The 19,755-nt window shown below is 47.1% G+C and overlaps 1 protein-coding gene across 7 annotated transcripts in view; it reads right to left on the minus strand.

Moving 5' to 3' along the window:
• ANKRD27 (ankyrin repeat domain 27) overlaps positions 1-19,755 on the minus strand; it is a 47,966-nt gene that overhangs the window by 18,402 nt on the left and 9,809 nt on the right. For all 7 annotated transcript variants that reach the window (XM_081118923.1, XM_081118925.1, XM_081118921.1 and 4 more), the window contains 12 exons: positions 14,511-14,621; positions 12,406-12,562; positions 11,513-11,667; positions 11,025-11,084; positions 10,884-10,937; positions 10,720-10,785; positions 10,556-10,632; positions 9,743-9,864; positions 8,401-8,479; positions 7,554-7,686; positions 1,928-2,020; positions 566-693 (listed from right to left, as the gene is read on the minus strand). In XM_081118923.1, the coding sequence (XP_080975049.1) occupies positions 566-693; positions 1,928-2,020; positions 7,554-7,686; positions 8,401-8,479; positions 9,743-9,864; positions 10,556-10,632; positions 10,720-10,785; positions 10,884-10,937; positions 11,025-11,084; positions 11,513-11,667; positions 12,406-12,562; positions 14,511-14,621 (1,235 nt within the window). The remainder of the gene's footprint in view (positions 1-565; positions 694-1,927; positions 2,021-7,553; positions 7,687-8,400; positions 8,480-9,742; positions 9,865-10,555; positions 10,633-10,719; positions 10,786-10,883; positions 10,938-11,024; positions 11,085-11,512; positions 11,668-12,405; positions 12,563-14,510; positions 14,622-19,755) is intronic.

Raw genomic sequence — 19,755 nt, forward strand, 5'->3', positions numbered from 1 at the left:
GATAGAGAAAAAGACACTCTAAGAAGGGCAGGGCAAAGCCTCCTGACAAGGTTAGCCGTGCCGGGGTCTTGGAACTGGAAGATAGATCTCGGGGTGTGATCCAAACTGGGCCTCTCCTATAGTGTCCTAGAGAGAATACAGCCCGTGCTCACAGGGTGAGGAACTGAGGTACCTAGTTCCAGTGTCCCTCCCCACTGCCCCAACCCTCTAGGTCCTGACACCCAGCAAAACAGCCTGACGAGGTTAAGGGGACACCAAAACGGTTACTGGGGAAGTTGACATTCCTCCCATCCTAAACCCACTTGCTGAGGCTGGGGCAGGCCCTGTATCTGCCTACCCTGGTATCCAGCCCAGCAGCATGCCAAGTACTTTTACGACCTTTATTCCATGTGATGCTCCAAAGAGGCAGAGATTAGTGTCCCCACTTTACAGCAGAGGAAGCTGAGTGCAGCCAGGATAAGAGCCTCATTTAAAATTGCAGGGCAGAGAAGTAGGAAAGTTCCCCCGAGGCCCCAAGTGTCCTGCTTCCTGGGTACTGAGCCTCCCTCCACGAGGACCCTCTTACCCAGAGACAAGTTTCTCACAGTCATCGCAGAAACACAGAGGGTGGCACATCTTTTGCATGGCATCTTTATCTGCGTCTTCTTGGCTCAGAAGTCTTTCTACTTCTTTTTGGTTACCTGAAGCAATGTGCTGAAAAGTGACATCAAAGATACTATCAATATTAAGAAATTATTTGCTTTTTAAAGCATGAAGTTTTTTTGTGTTTTTTTTTTTTAAATCCTCACCTGAGGATATTTTTTCCATTGCTTTGCAGAGAGAGTGGAAGAGAGGGAGAGAGAGAGAAAGAAACATCACTGTGAGAGAGACACATCGATTGGTTGCCTCCAGCACGGGGCTGGGGATCGAGCCTCTGGTCCTAGGGCTGACACTCTAATCCTAAGGCTAAGGTGTTACATGCTTGAGTGATCCTTGCAGAAATATTTAGGTAGGGATGGATGAACTGATTTGCTCTCTGGGGTTTACTTCAAAATAACCTAGGCGGATGGGGAAAGTGGGTGGGGGTACAGATGAACTAAGATTGGGAGACAGCTATATGGGGTTTGTTCATGACACTACTCTTTTATTTTTGTAATTGTAAGAAATTTTCCATAATTAAGAAAACAACATGATAAAGTCCCCAAGGCAACAGGAGCAGGGAAGCAACAAATTCAGAACCTCAGTGAGGATTCTGACACCTCACTAGAACAAGCCTTGGTCCTGTCCTCATACTGACAGTGTCCGCTTGGGGGGCAGGAAACAGCTGCAATTAGCAGGAGACCCCACCAACAACCAACCCTGCAGGGCTCACCCATGATTCCTAGATGTGTTCACCCAGGGAGTGAGATGTTCTGGGGAGCACACTGTCCCAGGAGGCACTCTGGGCCTCCATGGAACCCACTCTGTCTCTGGGTGGCCTCTCAGGGAGATCTGCTCTCCCCAGTCCTCGGTGACTGCAGGGTACCTCAGCAGCCTCCCAGGGGTCGATAAGACCTGAGTGGGGAGCTGCGTGCACGTGCTGCCACATGATCAGACCACCGCTGGGCAGTGAGCTCCCAGCCCAGTGCATTCGCACACAGACACCTAGGATGCTGGGCTCCAGTGAGGTGCCACAAGCTGGCCTAAGGACAAACTATTTTGCCAAATGGAGAACAGAGGACAGCGGGGGCAGAGGGTTCCACATGTGGAGGCCCAGGGCCCTCGGTGAACCATCCAGCGCAGCTACAGCATAGCACACACTGTAAAACCTCAGCATTCCTCCCACCCACTCTGAGCACAAGGTGCACTTCAGTGTTTAACTACGCAGACCACCCCATGGATTCTGGAGACATGCCAGAGATGCTGAAAGATGGAGTGCTCCTCACAGGGAGACTTCTGGGTGTCTTACCTTAAACAGGCAGTCAATGGGAGTCGCAGTCATCTGAGACAGTAAGCTCATTCTCTGTTTGAGGAACAGCTTGTCACCAAATCCCTCAGACTCCTGCAGGAAAAACCCAACAGGCCGTTTTATCACACGTGAGAAAATGTCAGTGTAGGTCCTTCAGAAGAGGAGACTCCAGGAACAATCCTTGCCATCTCCCTAGATCAGGGTGAGCGGTGCCACGCTCTCCCTCTCACTGAGCCAGAGAGCCGACCCTCATCAGGCTGGGAGAAGGGCTTCCTGTCTTTCTCCAAAAAGCGGTGGCTCTGACAACTGTTTCCCAGTGGGAACCTGGGAGAGTGGAGGCACGCTGGCCATGCATCGTGTGAAATGTGTCATCTCCAAGTGGGGAATGCTGCATGCACATACCACTCTCCTCCAGATGGACTCCTCCTCTCAAACCCCTGTCCTGGCCTGCACAGCCCTATCCTCTGCCATTTCATCTGCAGCCTACGGGCAGGACAACCGTTTGACAGGATGGTCTATATTTCCCAGTGTCAACCAGCAGGGGAGAGAGGGGTCTTACTTTTTTTGTTTTGGTTAATCCTCACTCGAGGATATTTTTTCCAGTGATTTTTAGAGAGAGAATGGGAGGGAGGGAGGGGGAGAAAGAGAGAGAAACATCAATATGAGACACATCGACTGGTTGCCTTGTGCAGCAACCAGGGCTGGGGATTGAAACTGCAACCCAGCTATGTGCCCTTGTCCGGGAATCAAACCCGCAACCCTTCAGTGCATGGGCTGATGTTCTAACCACTAAGCCACACCGGCCAGGGCAGGGGTCTTACTTTTTTAACATACTTATTAAAATAGCAAACAATATGGCCACTGGCCTGAAGTCCAATAAGATACTGGGGTCTACCCCAATTAATAAAGTCAGGTCTTCATATTACAGGTAATAATTACCTAGATACAAAAATCTAAAAGTGAATCCTTACTTTATTTATATTTTTTATTGAATTTATTGGGGTGACATTGGTCAACAAAATTATATAGGTTTCAGGTATACAATTCTATAATACATCTGTATACTGTATTGTGTGTTCACCACCGCAAGTCAAGGCTCCTTCCATCCCCTTTTATCCTCCCTATACCTCTTCTACCTATCTTTACTTTATGAAATAATTTCTAGCAAGGCACTTTAATGCTCAGTTGAGCACCTGCAACTAAACTGTCTAGTGACAAATTAAGTTCCTTAAAAAGAGTCTTTGGGTGGTAAAGGGAATTTTTTTCCAGCCAGCTGCTGCCAGAAGAACTCACCAACCCAGACAGAACTGTAGGATAAGGCTCTCTAAGTTCTGACTTACAGATACGGCTAAAGACAGCCAACAGCACCTCGGGGAACAGACCATTTCTGGGGTCTGCTGCCAAGCAGGTTCCCACACCCTGACTGCCCTCAGAGGGTTAACCTGGCAAACAAACACCAATACCTCAGCATTAGAGTAACTTTTGCTCCCAGCTGCTGTAAGCTATGTAAAGCTCTACCCTTTTCACTTGGTGATTTATAGCTAGCAGCTTAGGGTCAGAAAACATCAAAGACATTACTGCTCAGGTAAACTCAGGGTTCCTTCCTCCACTCTGGGTAACTATGTGAAAGGCAGTGATGAAGAGAGGCAAGTGTTGTAGGACTGACCTTCAGGGACGAGTGAGCTACAGAAGAAACAGCGTGTCAGATAAGACATATTTGGGGAAAGGGTGAACACTACTCATTAGAAACCTGGTAAAGTGAGAAAGACCACAGCCTGCAAAGAGAAGGAAGGGTAATGCTTCCAGGGGTCTCCTCCCTGGCTTTTTTGTCCACAAAAGTGAAATTAGAGTCAACCCACTACTGTTTATTTTCAAAAAGCTAACAACAGCCTTTATGCTTAAAGAATGTTTATGGTCATCTCAAGTATGATTTTATCCTGGAGAGAAAATTTCTGTGAAACTACATTATAGAAAGAGTCAAGAGTAAAACAGGATTCAATTTACTAATATTTAGTTTTTAATGCTGTTCAGAAACCTTGCCTACTGTGTGGAGATACTCTTGGGCTCTTTTGCCAGAAAACAAACAACAACAACATATTAACAGTGGCCTCGAACATTCCTAGAGGGGCCCGGTCAGCATGGCTCAGTAGTTGAGCATCAACCTATAATCCAGGAGATCATGGTTCGATTCCAATTCAGGGCACATGGCTGGGTTTCAGGCTCAATCCCCAGTAGGGGAGGCAGCCGATCAATGACACTCTCATCATTGATGTCTCTCTCTCTCTCCCCCTCTCCTTTCCTCTCTCTCTGAAATCAATAAAAACAAATTTAAAACAAAACCAAACCAAAAAAGTACCCTTAAAGGGAACTGCACTACTGAAAAGAACCCAGTCGGCAGCTAAGGCAGAGGCGCTACTACAGCCGGGAATCCCAACACTGGCATCACAGAAGACAGGAAGCCAGGGCACCTGCTCTGTCAATAAAGCAAAGAGCATCTCCCAGGCCTGACCCACTCAAGACCCACGGGATAGGCCCTCAGCAAGCCGTAAGGATGGTGCACACCTTGGCCCATCATCTGATGGGCCCAACCACCTACCATTCGGAAAGGCAGGCCAGGGTCAGACAGCCCTGACTAGAGCAGCCGGGGCTCTGTGCCACGGCCCCTTGCCCATCCACGCAGAATACACCAGAGAACCAGGAGTCAGACACCCACATGCGGGGTACTGAAGAGCAACTAAGGGCACCAGCATCACCTCACAATTCAAAAAGGCACTTTCAAATATTCCATGTGATTTTCATAACCACCCAGTAAGGGGTGAAGTCCCCAGTGGAGGCAGGAGGACAGACAGAGGCTCAGAGAGTCAAACGGATTTGCGCAACCGCAAACAAGTGCTGGACTCACACCAACCCCGGCACGAGAGGGCCACTCCTCACACTCCCCAATCCCACCTGGAATATTTTCTTCCCCCCATTTTTAAATTTTCCTTTTCCCCATCACCACTTATGCCCCTTATATCCTTTCCACCTTCACCGGTTCCCCCTCTCCCGCCACATTTTCTGAAATAAAAGTACGTGTGGAGCCCTGGCTGGTGAAGCATCATCCCTGACACCGAAGGGTTAAGGGTTCAATTCCCAGTCAGGGCACATACTCAGGTTGTGGGTTCACTCCCCACTGCAGCATGTAGAGGAGGCAACCGGTTGATGTTTCTCTCTCACATTGGTGTTTCTCTCTCTCTCCCCCTCTCCCTTCCTCTCTCTCTAGAATCAATGAAAGGAACATATCCTTGGGTGAGGATTGAAAAAAAAGTAGGTGTGGAAATTCAACCGGCACTGTTTGGTCAGCCACTTCCCTACACTCTGGGCAAAGGCCTTCATATGCTGCCTTCCTGCCGACACGGAGAATGAGACAGCAGGATGGCCACGGTACAGTATGGGGAGCAAGGGGACAGGAGAACCTTCAAGACGTGGGCAATTCCCTCCAGGTGACAAGGGCGCTCCTGACCCCATCAAGGAACATCAGGGAATTCCTCTGCATCGTGGTAGAGCCAGGAAGGGAGTGACCTTTTAGACCAGTGAAAGGGAAAAAACCAGAAAGGCAGGAACATCCCAGAAAACCACTGCACAGGCACCATGGGAAAAACACATTCCTAGACTGACTTATTTCACTGAACACAATACCTTCTAGGTCCATCCATGCTGTTGCAAGTGGTAAGATTTCATTCTTTTATGGCTGAGTAATAGTCCATTGTATATATGTACCATAGTTTTTTTATCCACTCATCTACCAGTGGACATACCACCATATGATTTCACTTAAATGTGAAATCTAAAGAAAAAATAAACAAACAAAACTGAAATAGACTCATAGACATAGAGAGTGGACCGGTGGTTGCCAGAGGGGAGGAGGGTTGGGTAATAACTATGTATGCTGCCAGCTGGGTACTGGAAATATCATGCGGAACACTAAGAAAGTATATGATTGTCTAAGCTCTAAATTGTACACCTGAAACATGAAACAAAATTGAAAGAAACATGAAATAAAATGTTAAACTATGATCACATAGAAAAACAACAACTCACATTCCTAGCACCTCATGAAATATAATTTTCAAACTAAGAAACCTTGCTCCCTTACTATGGAGTGAGTGGCTACTGATTCTGCAGACACCTGTGCAGGTGGTGTGCACAGACACCTTCCTTCTACAATGTGAGTGATTTCCCCCTAAATCAGGAACACCTTTCCACAAGAGTCACAACCAGCCACATCTGAGATAAGCTGGAGAGCCTACAATATCACCTGCACACCTGTGGAATATAAAATCAAAACCCAGACAAGAGCAGGACTCAGTTCTTCAGCATGCACCATGAGGCCGGTGGGCTACATGCCACAGTCCAGTGGAATCTCAAATTTTGGTTAAAAAAGAAAAAAAATACTCAAATGTTAATAAAAGTTACCCCCAGCTAGTGAGTTTACAAGAGGCTTTTGTTTTCTTCAAATATTGTTTATAAGCAAGTATCAGTCTTCTAATAAGAAAAAGTAAAACTGTTCTTTTGGGGAAAAAATAATATACAATGCTGCACACAATGTAATTTCACCTATATAAAGTATACGTGAGCCCTGGCCGGGTTTGCTCAGTGGTTAGAGCATCGGCCCTCAGACTGAAGGGTCTTGGGTTCAGTTCTGGCCAAGAACATGGACCGCAAATGCAGACTCAATCCCCTGCCCAGGTCAGGGTGTGTGCGGGAGGCAACCAGTCGATGTGTGTGTCTGTCTCTCTCTCTCTCTCCCCTTTCCCCTCTCCCTGAAAAAGCAGTGGAAAAAATATCCTCGGGTGAGGATAAGAATAAATAAGTAAATACACAAAAATAAAGTACACATGAACAGGAAAGAAGAGAAAATACATATACCTGTTAGTGATGAATGAATTCAGAGAAACTGCTTTTACCCAAGTAACTGCCTGCACCTATCTGGACAGGCTTATGTTCTTTTCCAGATGTTTTAACTTGTTATTTTGGGAGATTCTAACATTAGTAGAAAATTAAGATCAAATAAATGTTCAATCCTCGGGACTCTTGGTTGCAATACAGAAATCTCTTCACTTTATTAATTTCAACTTTGTGATTTCTGTGAATATTGTCATGTTTTGCAGGTTGGTATGTAGTAAAATAGGCTAGCAATGCAATCTTGGCTTAAGATCCTCACAGTTCACACAGAAATATAACCACCTCCGCTAGCCAAAGCTCACCAACCAACCAAGAAAATAATAATAAAGCCACTGAGTCCTAAAATTGCATACATTAATGTCATTTCTTGCCTATCATGATGAAGATCTCCAAAGCCTTGTTTCTAGCTTCCCCTCTGCCCATGTGCTTTTGAGGATGCAGAGGATGAGTGAAGCAGGATATCAACAATGTAAGTCCCAATGAAAACCCACAAACTTTCACAGCCAATCGGGTGCTCATGCTCAGTGTGCTGGGTTGCTGTCTGGCCTCGGGGTCCATAAACAGCTGAGGCCCCATTCTCGGGAGACCATTTAAGAATCCCCTCCCTCCACACCAACTTCAGAACCCATCAGAAATGCCGTGACATCCTCCAAAGAAATGCCAGGGCAGGAGGGGATCTTACCGGCGGTTTAACAGAGAGGCTTCCTTGCCGAATATATTCGATTGCCGCTTCAACTGAGGTCAGGCAGTATCCCAATTCATCTTTTGTTGAGTTGCTAAATCTGAAGTTTTTGATATAACTCAAATTTGCCATCCTAACAAAAGGAAAAAAGGTTTTATTGCTGTACACAATTAACACTTGAAGAAACAATGCTACTGGCTTAGGTGACTGAAGCTCGTTAGCTCCAGAGGACAATGACTGCCACCCCTTTGCCCTCTATTCAGAGTGTGTGCAATTAGGAAAAAAGTAAAACTATTTGTTATCTTCCTAGAATAGGCTATTTTTTACTTTAAAATTTTTATTTATTTATTAAAAGATTTTTTATTGATTTTTAGAGAGAGGAGAAGGGAGAGGGAGACATTGATTGGCTGCTTCCTGCACACCTCCTACCAGGATCGAGCCCAAAGCCTGGGCATGTGCCCTGACTGGGAATCGAACTGGCAACCTTTCAGTGCACGGGACGACACCCAGCCAACTGAGCCACACCGGCCAGGGCTGAAATAGGCTATTTTTTAGAAAGCTGATTATCGTAAAGGGAGCTGTGGATTCCCATGGGAAGATGAGCTTCGGGGCCACACAGCTTCCTGCTTAGCCACTGACTAGCTGCGTGCTCCAGAACGAGGAGCATAGGCTCTCTGGGCCTCAGTTTCCTCATCTACAAATGGAATGAGAGCTACCCACTCCCGAATGAAGGCGGGGCAGGCACAGACCTGACTCATGAAAGGTGCTCGATTTCCTAGAGTTATACTAAAACTACCACAGTACAGTGCTGCCATTTTGAAAAAGTATTTTAACCAAAAAAAATTACCAATTAGGTATTTCTGTTTTCACAAGCAAATATAACAGGACTGATAGCAGATCATCAGCACACATAGTCTCCAAGTTAACTGCAAGGAGAAACATGTTCAAAGTCATCATGAGACTCAAATGAACCAACAATTGTATTAACTCCCCACCATTCAACCCACAAACCCACAATCCAGTTAGATTACACATCAGGGAGAAATTCAATTGCACAATTTCCTTTACAGTGTCCTGAGCAGATGTCGGATGCCTCGCATCTCAGAGCATGTACAAAAGAAGGGAACTCCAAGCAGACCATGCCTCGCCACCCTCCTGATGGGCAAAGCCCAGCAAGGTTGGTATGTAGTGAAATAGGCTAACACTGCTGACAGCCTCTTTCCTCCTGAGATAATTTCTGTTTTACATACTGTGGAATCTAATGCTGACAGTAGCCTGTTTTGATTTGTTTTGTAATTCTCTCCCAAGGACATGCTTAGGGAAAGGGGGGGAGAGAGGGGGAGAGAGAGAGAGAGAGAGAGAGAGAGAGAGAGAGGGATAGAGAGAGAGAGAGAAAGAAACATCAGTTGCCTTCAGTATGTGCCCAGACCAGGGATCGAACCCGCAACTCAGGTCTGTCCCCTGACTGGGAATCAAACTGGCAACCTTTTGGTGCACAGGATGACGCTCAATCAACTGAGCCACTCCAGCTGGGCCTGACTTTTTTTTTTTACTTTAAAATTTTAAGTAATCCATTCACACATTTAAAAATTCAAACAGTGCAAAAGAGCAAAGCGCGACTGTCCCTACCCTCCCTGCCCCCGTCTTCTTTCCCAGATGTACTGCTGTTGCTTCCTGTGCATCTTTCCAGACAGTCTATGAACTCACCACCACACATGTGGACACACAGCCACCCCCCTGTCTGCAGTGCTGCTGGAAGTACACCACATGCACTCCTGCTAATTCCACTGAATATACTTCCCAGGTCATCCCCTACCTGAAACACAAATATGCCTCCTCATTACTTTTTTCTTGGCTTATTTTGTTTTACTTTTTATAATGGAAATTTTGAAACATATACAAAATGAGGGCGAATAGTCGAAAGAATGGTTGAACCCCTAGTATCTATCTATCACCAGCTTGGCTCATTTCTGAGGCTGCTGTTCCACTGTCACCATTTTCTTACACCAGTCATGACACACCCACCCCACCCAATTAGCAGGCACCCACTCATCAGAACAGACTGCAGGGCGCTCATGCTGGAAGGCTGGCAGCACACCCCAGCCCTTTAAGACAGCACTGCTCCTTAACAGACCTGTGCATACGGATGGAGGCATCTACCCCTTGCTGGCCCCTTCCCCAGCACAAACCTCTCTGGCTCGGAGACTGTGTAATTAGCTGCACCACCTTTCGCAAGCAAACCAGCTTCTGCTGTGGGGAGGTACATCTGTTCAGCTGAGCCAGTTCTCTCTTTGCACGAGGTATGTTGAAGCTGTAAAAGAATTTGGCAAGTGACAACTTAAGAGCACAGGGTAAGGGCCCATCTTCTTTGGTCTAATAACGTACCTCTGATTTACATTTCTTGTAACAAACCATAAGTAACAAAAAATAAAAACAGAAACTCGGGAATCATCTGACTCAAGTCACTGGTGAAACGCAACAGCTTCAAATGTCTCATTCAGGCTGCCCAGGGATATAGCTGCACCAGAATATTAGGGGGGAAAATCAAATGTCCTTAGCCCCAAAATGAAACAGCCCAATGGGGGGGAAAAAGAGTAGTTTAAACATAAATACTTTAGCCTTCTTTTTTATCCTAATGAAACCTAAGTCAATTCAGAAGGAGCTGTCTCTTTGGCAGGGTTCCCTCAGCTGGGCAGATGAGGAGAGCGTCTCCATGCAGAACCCACTTGGGTGAGTTACGTGCCCACCTAGAGACCAATCATGCGAGACCACAGCCCCTGTAGCTCCCACCCAGCTGGCACGTGGCAAACAGGTGCAGGAGGGTGACAGCTACAAACAATCATCTACCAACACCAGCCCTTTATCTTTGGTCACACATAACTGCACTGCTCCTCAGTATGAACTAAGTCAAATCAGCCAGCGCCACTGCTGCCGAGGGCGTGCCTCCGGAGAAACGCACCCCCGTCTCCGAGGATGCCACGCTGCTGCAGGGCACACCTTACCTGAACTCGGGTTTCACACCAATATCTTTCTGCTGGAGATCTTGAAGGCTTCTTGTGATTTTGTTAAAGGCGGCATCCTAATAACAGATTTTAACGAAGCTTCAAATTTCCTGGAAAGCACAGAATAAGGCTTCCATCCTGGGTGATGAAGATTTAGAACCTACCTCGCTTGCCTCCATGGTCCCCACATATTTAAAGATCAGATCATAAATATCATGCTGGACGTACATCTGTGAAATCAATAAACCCCAGTTCAGGGCATGGGGGGGCACCAAGGAAAGCTGGCAGCACTGCCACCTTCCATCCCCTCGCTGCCCTGGCCCCTTACCTCTACCGCCTGCTTCATCAGGCTCATCTGGGCCTCATGCCTGGCAAGCATTTTCTAGGAGACAAGAAAAGCACGGTTAACGAGCTTGGCTTTGCATGTGGGCAGACTGCAACTCTCTCTTTTGAGAGTCCTGCTGCTTACCAGGTGTGAGTCCCTCAGAAGGTGCTGGAGGCATTTGGTGTAGAGAGCGTTCACTGAGTCCTGTGCAACAGAGAAACAGGTCACCCTCATAATCCTAGGCCATAACACAAAACCCAGGACATGCCTGGAGTGAACAGAACATTTCACAAACTATTTCCTGGGTGACAAACTTTAAGTGCTAATGCAAGCTTATCAAATCAGTTATGTGACTTTTTTCAACTTTTTCTTTTTAGTTGTATATGAGTTAAGAGTAGAAAGAAATTCCTCTTGGAGTTAACAGAGATGATAATATTCATTTTTTATACCTCTCTGTGATTTTCAACTTTTCTACAGGGGCTTATACTACTTTTATAGTTAGAAAGAAACATTTCAACAAAACTCCCAACAGTGGAGGCAGCAAAGCTGCAGAGTAAACTGAGAGGAACCCCAGGGCTCTAAACTGGCCCAAGGATCGGGCATGTCTGGCAAAGCAAGACATAGCTACTGACTATGTGATGACGGAGGCTCTTTCTTTCACATTCCCTGAATGTCCGCTGGAAAGAGGCAATGTTCTTGTCAAATCTCTCCGAGTGTCTTCCCAAGAACTCTCTCACATCTTCGATGGTTTTCAGGGAAAAGGATTCTGAAGGTGCTGAAGGCTCTTCTGAAAGACAGAGGGTCAGGCTGACTGAAGATTTCATTGTTTCCTGACAGAGGAAGCGCCACATCCTTTGCCCTGCGTCCTCAGGGTCTGGGGCCCCGTCTTCCAGGGGGAAGGGGACGATGACCTTATTTCAAGATATTGCCCAAGGGGAGCCCAGTTATGGGACAACCCAGGGTCCAGAGAGCCTGGTCCTCCCGAAACCCTTTTCTGGGAGAAAACCTGGACTATTTGGGACAGTGGGCATGACCTGTGAGGCTCTGTTGAAGCCTTGATTCCTGATAATAAGAACCTCAGAGTGCACTTGGCACACTGCTGTCTCAATTTCCTGGAGCAACGGAAGATTATTTATTAAAAGTAGTGACATCTCCAAGAGGCACCAGAGTGGGGCTGCATTGGTGATAATGCTCTAAGAGCTAGCCCTAAAGCTGAGGCCCACAGACAAAGCCAGGGCTACCACTTTGCACAACTCCAGGGGGCGACATCTACACCGAGGCCTATGTGAATACTGCCTCCTGGAATTGTGTCAATTCCAAACTGCAACCATACACAGCAGCCCAGTCCACGCCTTAGCTCAAGACGACTTTTTCATTAAGTTCTGTGGGGAATTCTATAAACAATTATGCAACTTCCTAGTGGGCTCTTGACTATTTTATGGGATGTTTGCAACAGTTATGTCAGGAGGTGGTTCAACAAACACATTTCTCCAAATCATGAGAAAGGGGTTTCCTCCCCAAATACCTGAACTCTCTCTCTTTTCCAAAGGGTGGGCTATACACAGCAGGCTGAAACTTTCTTCTTTCTCATTGTAGAAAGTTTCTTCGAAGAGAATGGGCACTGAGAGAAGACAGGCGAAACCAGCTCCTAATTTAATCCTGTTTCCTTGTATAAAGACATCCTGGAAGAAGAGAACGGTCACTGTACCACTAGGTGGTGACCATCGACCCCTCTCAGTCTGGACCCAATACAGCACTTTACCCTACCTGCCCTTCTTCGCTCCAATGTGGGTTTGTAGGGGCAGCACCACTTTTATTTACTGATATATACGGGGGGGAGAGATTTGTTGTTCCACTTATTCTTGCATCACTGATTGATTCTTGTACGTGTCCTGACCGGGGATCAAACCTGCAACCTTGCTGTATACCAACAACACTCTACCCAACTGAGGTACCTGGCCAGGGGAGCACTACTCTTTTATTTTGCTTTTTGATATGAAAATGTTTTTCTTTCCTCTTTGTTCACCCTGTAGTTGTAGCTACAATAGTATCCTGATCCTTTTTAAAAGCTGCAACAGAAGAAGCACTAAGCTGTTCCCTAGACTAGGAGAAACCTGCACCCTCTGGGATGGAATAGTAGGAAGGTTCTCCTATCTGAACAAAAGACCTATGTGTCCGGTGCTCAACACGGATGGGGCTGGACATCACGCTTCAGTCCACTTTGCTGCTCACCGCTCTGGCCAGGGCCGGGGTGCCCAGGGCAGACCCGCCGTTATCAGCCTGACTGCTCTGCTCTCCTTGTAGGTTTGAGTACCCTCAGGAGAACAAAAAAACTAACAAGGGACTGGCAGCTGTGGTGAGCAGATCCCTGGCAGGAAACAGTGGCATGCCTCGTGAGCCACAGGGCTGCTGACCCCCGAGCCAGGGTCCAGGTCTCCCCATGACCCATCCCTCGCTGCCCCCACACAGTACCCATGAACCCCGGCTGCCGGGTTGGAGAGGCCAAGCTGTGCCCACACTGGTGATAAGGGTAATGTGGCCCCCTCTCCTGACCATAGGAGACCGTGGACAGTCCTAACTAGGAACGGAGCCTCCCTCTGTCAGAACCTACTAGTTTACACTTAAAAAATAAGAAAATGCACACCCCAAGGTTAACACTGACAATGAGATAGGCTGACATCATGTGCCCCTGACATGATACACTGAGAAAGATAAAATACTCTTTGCAGGCATCCCTACCAAAACCACACAACTGCTAGTCTAATCATGAGGAAACATCAAAGGCCCACACCGAGGGAGAGCCCACAAAGCAAAACAAAAATGTCAATGTCATGAGAGAGAGACAGACTGAGGGCCTCTTCCAAATGAAGAAAACTGAAGATGCATTCTGTGACCCTGGATCTAGAAGGACAGTATTAGGGGAACTGGGACACTCTGTAAGAGAACAGGATGTTGGAGGATAGTATTCTGCCAATGTTAAGTTTCCTGAGTGTGATCACTGCACTCTAGGTATGTAGGAAATACAGACTGAATTGTTTTGGAGTAAAAGGACATGGTGTCTGAAGCTTTTTCTGAAAAAGGTTCAGGAAAAGTAATAATAATATGTATTATATATAGTGATAAATAAATGTGGCCAAAATGTTAACAGTTCACCAATCTAGGGAAAGGGCATATGAGAGTTCTTTGTACTTTACTGAAGCTTTCTGTAGGGTTGATATTATTTCGAAACCAAGTTTTAAAAAAATTAAAAATTCATCCCTGTTCTCCAACTTGTGGCCAAGAAACCAATGAGCTTTCAATGTCACAGGGATAAAACAGCTTACTCTGACAGGACCTCAAAGAGGAGGCATTCCAAGAACACCCTGACTCACTGGCTGGAACCCCAGGGGGCCGAGGGAGAAATGCCCAGCCCCTCCTCTCTCCCCAAGGCTGCTGTCAGGGCTCTGCTCAGCTCTACCATCTCCTTTCCTCAAAGGCAGCAGGCCCTCCAACCCCATCCCACAGGCTGCTGTGTGTGTCAAAGCCACCATTTAACATAGATGCGGAAGGGTGACAAGCAGGATTCTCTCTCCTGCACCCCACCCAAACACTCAGTGAGCAACGGTGGTTGACCCACAAATAAATGAATACCTTTCCATTTAGGGTCTGAAAGTGTTCTTCCACTGGTATCAAAATGTAGGACTCAAACTGACAAGTAGACTGAATATTGCTGGTCAGGCTTCCTTTGCAGGGCACTAAGACCTGGAAAAAGTAATTAGGGTGAATATTAGAGATGTGTCATTTATTTCTGCAGACCAAGATGTACCAAAAAACATTCCAGGGGAACTGTTGTGGGGACCTACTGCAGAGAGCGTGCCTGGGGTCATGTGCCAACACAGCAGCAGCTGATGCCAGCTGACTTAACTTGTCATTGTGATGGAACCCAGGCAGAGGGAGGTGGCTTGCTCCCACCCCCCCAAGGGGTCCCGCCCCACAGCTAGACCAGGTGCCCCACTCAGTCCTCGACAGGCTCAGACACAATTCCAAACAGAGAAAGAATAGTTTGGAAAGTACAGAAAAGTGAAACTAGAAAGTCACATGTAATCCCACCACCTAAATGATAAACACTGCACATGAGGACAGTGTCCTTCCATGCTTGTTTGTTTGTTTTAAGATTTTTCAGCTTTTATTTTTCAAAATATGTTTTTATTGATTCTAGAGAGAGGAAGGGAGAGGGAGAGAGAGATAGAAACATCAATGATGAGAGAGAAACATCAACATTGACTGGCTGCCTCCTGCATGCTCCTTGTTGGGATCAAGCCCACAACCCGGGCATATGTACTGACCGTAAATCAAATGTCCTGACCGGGAATCAAACCAGAGACCTCCTGGTGCATGGGCTGATGCTCAACCACTGAGACCGCTGGCTGGGCCAGGCTAGTTGTGATCACAGTTTGTAACACAAGTCTAGGAAACTCAGTTTCCTATCGTAGGCTGTCACTTCCACCAGAGATGTCTTAGGATGCCAGACCTTCTCTTTGGAGCAGGTTCAATCTGAAACCTGAATTTTCAGTCCAACAGTGGCCACCTCAATGACAGGACACCAGCTTCTCAGCTCAATGCAGCAATGGGAAGGAGCTTGACTCAACACTACCTACTGCCCTGGTATGTGGATCTGTGCTTGGCTCAGGGACTCACATTTCAGAGGACTCTCAGACTCAAGAGTACCCGGAAGGACAATGACCTTCAGTGCCCCATCTCCTAAAGCAGCCCAGTGCAAAGCAAACAGCTTCTGCATTATCCCCACTGTACAGAAGAGGAAACTGAGGCTCCAAGGAGTTAAGTAACTTGCCCAGGGTGACACAGCAGTGGGTGACAGAGCCATGATTCCGACTCCTGTGCCTTCCTAACCACTGCCCTATCTTGCTGCCTCCTGGAAGCACTGCTCAGCACCTGCTGCAGTTTCCTCTGCAAAGACACCATGGAGCTCTGAAGCCTTTGGGACTCTCTAGTTTTCAGGCAGATAATGCTGCCCAGAGCATTTCGTTGCAAGCAGAAGCCAGTGGCTGGCTCTTGGTGGCTCTATCCATCTCCATCAGAGTCCTGAGTCCTGCTGAGGGGTGGGGTGGGGGTTGGAGGTGGGAGGAGCTATGAGGCTGCCCAAGGGAGGGGGATCAAGTGCCTTGGGGGCTCTCACAAGACAGAGCCTCAGACTACTTCTAGAACAGACATCATGGAGTAGGCTGTAAACTGGGGACCTACTCATTTCAAAGTTTAACAATAGGATAAAGGCAAGAATCAGCATTAGTGATAGCTACTCCAGGTTACCCTCCTGACTCCACCTCAGGTGGGGTTAGGCACTCGACAGGAGCCCGTCACAACTTCTGTGCTGATACTCATTCCTCAGTCCTAGAAACAGCCTGTTTCTGGAATTTCCTGATGGTGTGCTGTGTTCCCCACTCATCCACGTAACCCTGGAAACCCAGCACAGTGCCTGGCACATAGTAGATACTCAATAAATGTTTGTTGGCTGGATCTATACTCAACAAATCCTGAGAACTGGAATGTGGCCATCAGTGCCCCTAGCTGGGCTGTCTAGGTATTTTACTTGAAAGTCAGTTCTCTGGAACTTACAAGACATGCTGCTAGGCTCCCAGGCTAGCTCTCAAAATCCTACCTAGTCTATAATTAAAGGACCACTATGAAAGGAACACATTTAATCTCCTTTTATAATTTTTGTTTTTCCTACAGGTAAATAGACCCACCCCAATCTACCTAGGAAACCTGGAGGACTTTCCCCCCAACACCCCACAGACAAGAGCCCCAGGGGTGCAGCCTGCTTTGAAGAAGTCACAGTGTATAATTAGCTAGATGGTTGTAAGAAAAGGGGTGGCTATTAGAAACAGTGTGTGGTGTCACAGGCCTCTATGATTGGAAACAGGAAATATGGGGTAAAGAGCTTCTGCTTTCCAGAGAGCAAGATGATGGCAGGAGGTGCGTGCCTGGACACGGAGGCATCCCCATCAAAGGCAGGCATGGATGGAAGGAAGGAAGACTCGAGGAGAGGCTAAGGCAGGTGGGGGAAGCAGCCAAGCTGCAGCCTTAGCTGCCACACACACTTCACGTGAGGATGAGGTGGCTCCAAGCTTGGCTTACAGGGACAGGTATGAGGGGCAGTTAAGCTTCGGGGACACGCATGTTTAAAAGTGGTGATTTCACATTTTTTAGAGCCTAATAAAGGACTCTTATCCCCAGGGCAGATTCAAGGGCAACTGAATTTGGCCCAGTGGACAAGCCCCATGGGAAGAAATTTAGCATTCACCTGCTAAGGCCACATGGATCCTTTAGAGGTGGCAGAAAGGATGAGTGCTCTTCTAGAAGAGACTGGAATATTCTACTTTTCCTTTACCTACCAGAGGTGGAGGGAGCTCTGTTATGAATTAGACAGGGATGAGCCAGTGTTCCCATCACCTGGCCATCAGGGGGCAGAAGCTAACCAATAATATCTGACTTGGCTGAGGAGGAGAGCTCCTTCCCACCACTGCTGATTCCTGCTGAGAAGCTGGCCTCACTGATTCTGGAACTAAGCAAGGCTGAGGAATTCAGGGCTGCCCAATGTGGGCCCTAAGCAGCTCCTTGTCAATCTCATGGCTTTCAGGAGGGGCTGGAGTAAGCGGCCTAGGCTACCACTGGGAACTTGGGATGGTACAGTTTAAGAAGAATCTCCCATTCTTCAGTGTATCTAAAAGAAAAGTGACCAAGATACCAAAGTTCTTATTCAAAATTCCCCTTTTGTTAAAGTGAGCTCAAGCGTGATTCCATTACCTGCAGCTGGAAAACCACCTACTGGGTACCAGGCAACTGTGTTAAGTGCTGGCAACACAGTGGTGAGCGAGACAGACAGCACACACAGAGCTTACTGAGAAGTAACAGCATTCCACAGTGTGACATTTTTATTTTATTTTTTAATCTTCACCTGGGGATATGTTTTTATTGATTTTACAGAGAGAGTAAGGGGGGAGGGAGGGAGGAAGGGAGGGAGGGAGAGAGAGAAAGAGAAAGAAACACTTCGATGTGAGAGAGAAACATCGACTGGTTGCCTCCTGCACTCGCCTCCAACGGGGATCAAACCTGCAACCAAGGCATGTACCCTGAACTGGCAATCTAACCTGCAACCTTTTGGTGTGCGGGACGACGCTCCAACCAACTGAGCCACCCGGCCAGGGCCACAGTGTGGCATTTTTAAAAAGTACAAGAAAGTTACATATGTTATCTAGACAGTATTTATAAAATATCTTAGAACAAAGATGGGAAGAAAATATTTCCCAAATTAGGTCAAGCTCTCCCGGTTAACATGATTGCTCTGCATCCTGTACTTTTTCTCTGTGACACAACTATACTTCACATATATTTGCCCAGAGTCTGACCATCTCTCCCACTAGAATTTAAGCTCCATAAGGGTAAAGATGGTGATTTATATTAATTTTTGCTGAACCTCCAGCACCAAACAGAGCCTTGCTTAGAGCAGCATTTATAACTAGTATGAAATGAACAGATAACAATGAATGTCTTTGGTGAGCTTTTATGAGATTTTTATTTTCTTCTCCGGCAACAGCAGTATTCTCTAATTGTTTTTATAGTGACTTTATGACTTCTGAAATCCAGAGTAAAAAAATTCTGGGAAAGCTCTGGGTGTTGTGTCCCAGTGGTTGGAGCATCGGCCTGCGTAAGGAGGGGTCACAGGTTCTATTCCTGGTCAAGGGCGTGTACCTGGGTTGTGGGTTTGCTCCGTGCCCCTTGTTGGGTCGAGTGCAGGAGGCAACTGGTTAGTGTCTCTCTCACATTGGTGTTTCTCTCTATCCCTCCCCCCCTCCCCCTCACTCTCTCTGAAAAAGCAATGGAAAAAAAAATCCTCATGTGACGATTAACAAACAAACAAAAATAAATTCTGGGAAAAATGTATGAATCACAAAACCAAGCATAAAAATCAGAAGGGACTTCAAGAAATCAGGCTTCTGGTGGCGTAGGGATGGATTGGGTGGAGCGAAAGTCCCAATTTTCCAAAGAGGCAGCTGAGAACCTGACATCATTGGGATAAACTGACTTCTCCTTCGGTTCAAATCCACAGCTTCCCGCCATACCTGAGTGAAGTCACACCCCATGGCAAGAAAAGAGGGGACACAGTACGAGAAGAGGACAGCACACAGAAAGAAGACAGGAGCCCGGTTGGGCGTGGTTCAGGGGTTGAGCATCAACCTAGGATCCAGGCGATCGGGGTTTGATTCCAGGTCAGGGCACATGCCCCGGTTGCGGGCTCAATCAATGACTCTCATCATTGATGTTTCTCTCTCTCTCCCTCTCCTTTCCTCTCTCCGAAATCAATAAAGATATATTAAAAAAAAAAAAAAGACAGGAGACTCCTCAAGCAGAGGACAGCCTAGAGGCACCCACACACTGTGTGCTGACTTGAGTGAGAACCTCAGAACTGGACAGACCTGCAGCGCGGGGCCTCCTCGCCAGCAGCAAGGCCACACCAAGGGCTACAGTCTCTCCTACACACTTCCCCATTCCTGTGACCTGGCTGCCCCTGAAGGGGGCTGAGGCTCCGGCCTCATTATAAACGTTCTTTCACCACAGTTCCTTCCCTGTTGGAAATGCCTTTGAAAGTGATATGGGAATGTGTTCCCACGGTCTCTTATTCTAAGAGAGGGAGCACCCCTCTCACACACCAGGACTTGTGAGGCCCTGAGGGGGAATGTGATTTCCGTCCCCAAGAAGACCTCAAGGTCAACATGGAAACAAGCAGAGGTAGATATCATGAGACCTGTGTCAACATGCGCTGAGCATGCAGAGATTATGCCCTGGGCTGGTACTCATTCAGATACCGAGCAGGGTC

Source organism: Miniopterus schreibersii (assembly GCF_964146895.1).
Source record: "Miniopterus schreibersii genome assembly, chromosome: 18".
Lineage (NCBI taxonomy): Eukaryota > Metazoa > Chordata > Mammalia > Chiroptera > Miniopteridae > Miniopterus > Miniopterus schreibersii.